The 7,831-nt window shown below is 39.2% G+C and overlaps 1 protein-coding gene across 1 annotated transcript; it reads right to left on the minus strand.

The window, feature by feature from the left end:
• Positions 1–224: 224 nt before the first annotated feature.
• Positions 225–7,782, minus strand: dis3 (DIS3 exosome endoribonuclease and 3'-5' exoribonuclease). Its single transcript, XM_004551494.5, has 21 exons — positions 7,283–7,782; positions 6,307–6,464; positions 5,904–6,100; positions 5,707–5,780; positions 5,406–5,573; positions 5,094–5,255; positions 4,797–4,910; positions 4,507–4,644; positions 4,182–4,328; positions 3,931–4,047; positions 3,740–3,841; positions 2,882–2,946; positions 2,691–2,775; positions 2,406–2,533; positions 2,221–2,307; positions 1,931–2,087; positions 1,446–1,660; positions 1,133–1,301; positions 899–1,057; positions 678–800; positions 225–536 (listed from the first exon to the last, which is right to left on the minus strand). Exons 1-21 carry the CDS (start codon positions 7,499–7,501, stop codon positions 468–470), a joined length of 2,853 nt encoding a protein of 950 aa, XP_004551551.2. The 5' UTR covers positions 7,502–7,782; the 3' UTR covers positions 225–467.
• Between the last annotated feature and the right edge of the window lie 49 nt (positions 7,783–7,831).

Below are 7,831 nucleotides of genomic sequence, written 5' to 3' on the forward strand. Positions count from 1 at the left end.
TGGATTATTGTCACATTAAGTTGCGTTCAAGTTTGGTTTTTTTGACTGGCTTCAGGACACGTTTTACGGACCTCTGCACAGGGTGTTTATTTGCTAATAATTTAAATCAACCCAAGGAATAAAAGTAAAACAAAACTGTAAACGGTGAAATCTTCCAATATTTTGGCTTATGACTCCATTCAAATCATGTTTGAAAATAATTCTGAGAAGTACATCAAAAACAATTATTTTAATAAAAAAAAAAAAATTTTTAATGACTATCATTAAAATACCTTTAATATATAAGACAGCTTACTCTTCCAACAAATGTTTTAAATCATAAGAGCAAAATTTTACTCATTAGAAAAGAGATTTTTTTTTTTTTTTTTTTAAAAGCAAAATAAAACAACTAAACTTTATCAATACATCAAACAGTCCAAGCTGGAACATCATGTGGTTTAGGTGAAAACCGAGAGCTCCTTCCTGGGTCAGTGGTCCAATTTTTGTTTCTTGGCTGGTCTTTCGGTATCTGGGGCTGGGACACTCACACCAGGGATCTAAAATAAAACAAACTTTTATTTCTAGGGAAAAAACGAGCACATTTTCTTATCATGGTTGACTGAAATCTGTATCTTAATAGTATTCAATTTATTCTGAATACTTTTAACTGTTAAAAGTTCAGTTTTGGTCTTTCTTACCACTGGTTCAATCAAAGCCATGCGGATCTTCTGGTGCTGAATATTGGAGTCATCTAGGCTGATGGTGACCTTCACCTTGTCGAATATGTGGAACTTGTGCTGTTCTACAGACAGAGTGGGACCCTACACACGTGCAAAAAAACAAAAACCATGTTAAACCTTACTGACTTTCTATGCATAGCTGACTGCTTTTAAATTTAAAAAGAGAAAGGTGTTTATACCTCTTCCTCAAACACAATGTTTGGGGAAACCTTGTCTTTTGAGTCAAAGAACACAGTTCCCTCCAAGCCAAACTTTGGGATGAGTACGATGATTGCGTTCTTCCTCACAAACAGAACGAATCCTTCTTCATTAAGTATTCCTCGGCTCTTAAAAAACAACTGCAGGAAAAAAGGGGTTTTAATATGAAGCAAAGACAGCCAGTTCACACAGTTCAGATGCTGATATGCGTTTACCTGTGTGTGGAAGGCCACAGAAGCCCGCTGTGCATACTGAGACATTTTGTGTCTGTAGTTGAGGTTATTGCAGAGAGCTGACTGTTTATGCTTGTCCATTAAATCTGGGTAGGTGGTGTCTGCACCTATAGCCACTGCCAGCAGTCGGTGCACGATGATATCAGCGTACCTGAGCACAAGATAAAAACCATGAAACCGGATGACAAAAGAGTATATTAACAACTGATCCATAATCAATTGTGAACATCTCTTTGTTAGAAAAGCCTGACGTACACATATTTTGCCAAGATGTGTAGAACATCTGTTTTCATACCTCCTGATAGGGGACGTGAAGTGCGTATAAATGGGCGAGGCGAGACCATAATGATGGAAATCGCTGTCCATGCCAGAACAAAAATAGACGGCTTGCATCATGCAGCGAGTGGCCAGGATGCGCAGCAGCGTGTTAAAGTATGGGAATCCATCCACTTTGGCTGCATCAAGCGAGTCAGCCAGTGCCTTTGCTGAATCTGTGTGGATCTTGACCTCCTGATGGGAGTTGGAAACAAAAATGTTGACACATTAAAATATTTTTCCTATTAAAAACGTAACCATATTTACTAGTTTTTCTACTTAATGTACTGCTGTGATTCAACTAGAAGCAGAGACTTATGCAGTTGCTTTCCAATGTGAGAGAAACCCACAAAACTATTTCAAATTAAAAATGCTCTTAGTCAGGATCTTGAATTAAAGCTGCTTTACTGACACAATGTTCTTCTTTCATAGCAGGAACTCACATGACTGTTTTCCTTTGCTCACCTTAGACTTTGCAGCTTTGATTAGGATGTCATAGTTAGACGGAGGTGGTGCTGGGTGTTTCCTCAGCAGAGCGCACTCTGAGAATTCATCGTAAATCTTCTGAGCAACTGAAATATTGGCCAGCAACATGAACTCTTCGACCATTGAGTTTGTCTCCCTAATGAACAGGAGATGATTTTATTTACACTCATTAAAAACACAGCATGACTCATACGCTGAAAAATATGAAGACAAAGAGGCTTCTGCAGAGAAATGGATTCTGCAGAGTGCTCCTTTTCAAAGTTACCTACATGAGTTCTTTGGTCTGAAGATCAATGGGGTCGTGAGTTTCACTGTCCATGTGAAAACGGACCTCTAAAGAGGACAGTGTCAGTGCCCTAAATGATATCAAAATGAGATTCATGTGAATTACAACAAGTCTAAATATCCAGCTTTTTGCCTTTGTTTTTTACTATTCTTTCACTTTGGTCTTTACCCTTTCTCTATCCTCTGCCTCTTGAGGATTTTAGCTAGTTTGTTCAGACCCCGTAGGCTTTTTGTTATATCGTCATTCTTGTTGGTGTCATCAATCCTCATCTGGGCCTCAGCATAGGTCAAAGATGCCTGGACCAAAACAAAGAAAATCATCAATAATAGTAATAATAAACCTTACTCAGAAACAAAATTATTGCATAAAATCTAACACAAAATGGTAACATTAAAAAAAAGGTATAAATTTAAAAAACAAAATGCTAACTGTCCGTGTGTGTTGGCACGATACCTTGGAGTTAATAACACTTTTTGTGAATCGAGTCTTTAGAATTTCAGCCTTGTGGTTTATTTCCCAGATACACGAAAAGGCGAGTCTGGTGAAAGCAAATAAAAGAACCAGAATTAGACACAAACAGTCTAAGTACATTCATTTTATTCATTTAATGGGAAAAGGCCGCGTGTATGTGTTTGTGTCACTACCTGTCCACATTGGACCGCAGAGAACAAAGATTGGAGCTGAGCAGTTCAGGAACCATGTCTATCCTCTGCGAGATAAAAAATTAAACACACTGTTAAAAATCAAACATGATCAGATGATTTCAATAAAATACAAATAAGAAGAAATTTGCTCATTTGCTTCTACTATTAGAGCCATTTCTAAGTGAAAGGGCCCTAATAAGCTTGTTTTCACAGTTTCCTGCAGTGTTGAGAAAAACACAGCACAGTGCAATGCAAGCATGAAGACCGGAGAGCAATCGCACAATCAAACTTTGAAATCACCACGGTATTACGTACATTCGGTGTGACACATATTTATGTGACCAATAAAAATAGACCAAAAATGCAGAGTGACAGGGAGCAGGAGCTACATTCGACTTGGTAAAACAAAATCTGTGCACATGGAACGGATGAATGGAGGTCTGCAGGGATTTGGACTGGATTTTATGGATGAAAAAGGTGATGTATTATGGCATGTTCTGTGAGAAGTTCCAGTTGCACTACTAAATGTTATAAAATACTGACAAAAGCCAGCCCAGTCCCTTTGAGATCAACGCACTCTAAGATTTCTCCTGCACTGATAAAACTGCATCGCATTAGCTGACTTTTGTGACAAAACATTGAGATCGAAGAGGTTAAGGTGCTACAGAGAAAGTATATTTCACTTCTACTTCCTCCCAAAGTAAAAGAGTTTAACTTCAGTCCTAAATTGTTTCACCTGACTAATTAAAATAGTTGTCAGCAGAGTGCTTCCTTTTTCTCTTCTGTGGTACTGCTGTTGATATCGTGGTTTAAAACGCATCAATGAAGGATGCGAACATGCGAGGTGGACTTTCTTACTTTGCCACACAGGTACACTGTGGTGCCACGGTTGGCTGCCTCTTTGTCTAGAGCGTTGCCAGGTCTGATGAAGTGGCTGACATCAGCAATGTGGACGCCCACCTGTTGCAAACGAACATGGATAGTACATCAAAAGACTCGCATATACAGTTTTACAGACACAAGTACTTTTACTAATAGTGTATTTGTACCTCGAGGTTTCCATTTTCCAGCTCTCTACAGTGCAGAGCATCGTCTATATCTGTGCATCCTGGAGGGTCCACACTGCAAACTGTCAGAGGCCTCAGGTCCTCCCTTTTCATCATGTCCTGCACCACATACATTTACATTCATTTATGCACAATTGTATATGTGCATGCTGTCAAATTATAGGTTGATGGACCAACTGATGACTTAAATAATATACCTGTGCTCCATTTATCTTAAGGAAAAAAAATGTTACCTCTGGTGTGATGGCCCACGGCATCTTAGGGAGGAAACTGAGTACTGCCTGGGAGAAAGCCTGATGAGGGACATCATGCTCCAGTAGCAGCACCTCCTCTTCTGTGTCCTTCTCCCCTGCACCTCCCAAACTGCGTACAAAATGACCCTAAATAACAAAAATAACAATAATAAAATAGAATGTTTCCATGGACAAATTGGTATTCCTTGAATTTTATATTTTCCTGTAAATGTTGTGCTAATTTTTTATATTAAACTTAACATAGAAATGGTAAGTAGATATGCAGGTTCCAATTATTTGACAGTCTGAAGAGATTCCAACTCACATTTGGATATCTGGAGTCTTTGGGCCAGCCATCAATGGCCACCATGATCCTCTGGCCTGACAGTGTGGATGCCTGCCGCGTTTCAATGCGGATGCGTGGGATACGGCGGTCTGCTGGGGTGAAAAGATGCCGAGTGGACTGAAAGAACAGGAAAAGAATAGGGATTGTCAGTGCTGACAATAAGAGGAAGCACAAAACTATCTGTAACTACTAAGTTGTATTAATTTACGTCAAAGACGCATATCAATTTTGAGGAATGTTCCATATATTATTGAGCAGCTTTAACGTACCTCTTTGATTTGGGAAACATTCAGCATGCCACAGAATGGCCTCCAGTTTCTTTTGATGATCCCCACCACCTTGCCAGTGGGCTTCCTCGCTGCCTCGACTGCAGCTGTTCTCAACTGCTCAAACAACAAGGAGATTATTAATAACACTCTAAGACACCTTTATACATTCAAACATCTACACCAATACTTATTTTAAATTATATTCCAACTAAATTATAAGAAATAAAAAAAGCAAACAACTCAACTATAAGCAAATATACAGATTTATCTAATACCATCTTCTTCCATAAAACTTACTTTCCCCTCCTCTTCTTCAGCATCCTCATCATCCTTTGCGGTGCCTTCATCCTGAAGGACAACTGAGGACGGTGCCACCCACTCACTTCGCGGCAAAAGCTGCACAGCAACCACATCCTGATGCACTGCTCTGTTGAGGTTCTGAAGACCCTGGATGAGAACCTGTGAACAAATAAAAGGACCGTAGAGAGCTTTCAGCATGCTTTCACGATTATTTGCACAGAAAATTACAAACTTAGACTGTTCGACATGATCAACAGAACTATATATTCACAGACAGATGTACATGCACACAAACACACACACACACACCTCTGTGCTGTCTTCTCCCTCTCCCTGGACAAACACAGTTGCCTCCAAATAGTTGTCTCTGCTGGCCCTAAAGGTGCCTTGGAGGAAGGAGCTACTTTTAATTCCTGTTTGGATTCTGGATAGGGGAAGGTGCTCTGGAAATAACACTTTACTGCTAGTAATTTCATTCTGATGGAGGAGAGACAAAGAATACCAAAAAAAAGAGGTTAGGTTAAAAAGAAAATGAGATATGTAAACAGGAGAAACAGATTCAAGTTCAGGTACAGACACCTGACTTTTGTATGTAACAATTTTAGCTTACCTTGTCATCACTGGACAAGGCCAGGCGATCCACAAGCTCAGGGTTTGCTATCAGACTCTTGACATATTCTTCACCTATAAAAAAATTAAAAAAGTATTCTTATTACAAACTGTTAAAGCTGATGTCATTTAAAATTAGATTAAATTTAAAAGAACATAGTTAGAAGGTCTTTTCTTGCTGAAAATGTGATACATTACATTTGTACACCAGCAGGCCGTTGTCCTGTGCTTTCTGCTTGTTCCCTTGATCATTGGTGAGGAGGACCACCTTGAGACCATCTGTGTCAGACTCAAATGTCTTCAGGTGCTGGCTGTACCATTTGACTGCTACACGAATTGCCCGGTCATTTCGGTCATTGGCACTCTCCCCTGGTTCACGTTCAATGAATGTATCTCTGGAAGAGCAGGAATTATAAGGATGGATAAAATAAGGTATCGAGCTTCAAAGTAAAATACAGTTTCATGCCTTTTTAAAGTGATCTGATACCATGAAGAAGAAAAAGATCTTTCTACTTATTACTTTTGTGTGTGTTTATTTTTGACAATACTGTGAAATTTGGATGTCATTATGATGTTAAAAATGCCAACAGTGTTTCTCTACCTGTGGTGTTCATTGGTAAAAGTGTAGAAGCGTTTTTCTTTCTCGTGTATAATGTCCTTCAGGCGTTTGTAGACGGGTGCACTGCGGTGGCGCACCTCCTGCAGTACAGTTTGAAGGATAATCACATTGCAAATCACAGGATCTTCCAGTATATCGATCTGCAGGACAAAGTGTACACAAAGTGTTAGGGAATCAGGTGCAATGCTTAAAAGGAATCTTTCACCTAAATTGATGTCAGATATCTGTTCCAACTGGTTAATAAGAACTGGCCAAAAAACACTTTCTGAATATGGTCAGTCTTTTTTCTTGAATAATAGGCAAACAGTCACTACTGATCACTACTCAAGTCAGTAAAAACAAAAACAAAAAACCCCAACTTTTATTAAATTTGTATTGAATCTGTAATTGTTACTATATCTGCTGATCTCTCTGTTAGGTCACTTTTGAAAAAGATATATAGGTGTGTAAAAAGGAAAATATTGACATTGGCCAGAAAACGTGTTATTTGTCAATAACATAAGTTTAATGGCCCCAGTTTGTGCTTTTTGTGTCTTCTTCTTGTGACTACTCCCCTTTAGGGCCCCCCAAAGCAGATCATCTCACCCTATCCTAGAACTGTCTGTTACATCCTTTGCAAGTCTTCCTTAATTCAATCCATGAAACTGCTCTGGCATATTCTCTTTTGTTGCTGCCTCGCCTCTCTAACTTTGTATGCAAACTGCTTAACCTGAACTGTCCTACTAATGTACTCGTTTCTAATCCTGTCCATTCTGGTCACTCGCATCTTCTACTATCTACTACCTCGAGCACAGCCATGATTTGTGCTTCTTCTATAGTATACTGTACTTTTAGGGGCATCATCGCAGTACTTGAGTCACAAACTTGCACTATGTGCCTAGGGAAGAGAAGTCAAAGCTTACACGTTTAGAATACCATATTCAATTGTTTGAAGAAATTTGATGTCACTTTTTACTACCTGATGAAGCACCACATTGGTGTCAGGGACCAGATAATGTGGATAGGAGCAGAGACTGCTCTCCATACACGCGTCTTTCTGCAGCACCGTGGACTCCTGTTTGCATTCAGTGCAAACTTCACTCCCGCACCAAATATCATCCCTCAGATAATGCTCACGCACTATCTTCATCACCCCACCCGACCGGGTCTTCTTAACGAAGGTTTTAGACTTCAACATAATGACGATAATAAACCGAAAACAGATAAAATTCAGATGTTTTCTGCTACCAACTGATGGTAAGCCTTCAGCTCCCCATGTGTAAACTACCTCTTTGGCCCGACAAAACTTTCCAAAGGTTTTGAGAAAAACGCTGCGTCTAACTTTACGCGTTTTTGATCGTTTATATTCCCATTTATAATCTTCTGCATTTAGAAATCATGTCGAATAAGAAGCATGTTATGTCGAAAAACACAAAAGTATTTTTCAGCATTGTGTAAAATATTATACATGTTAAAAGTTAGTTTTGGCTGGCCATCTAATTGTTTGTTGAAAACAAATTCTTAAAGG

The sequence above is a fragment of the Maylandia zebra genome, linkage group LG13, assembly GCF_041146795.1.
Source record: "Maylandia zebra isolate NMK-2024a linkage group LG13, Mzebra_GT3a, whole genome shotgun sequence".
NCBI lineage: Eukaryota > Metazoa > Chordata > Actinopteri > Cichliformes > Cichlidae > Maylandia > Maylandia zebra.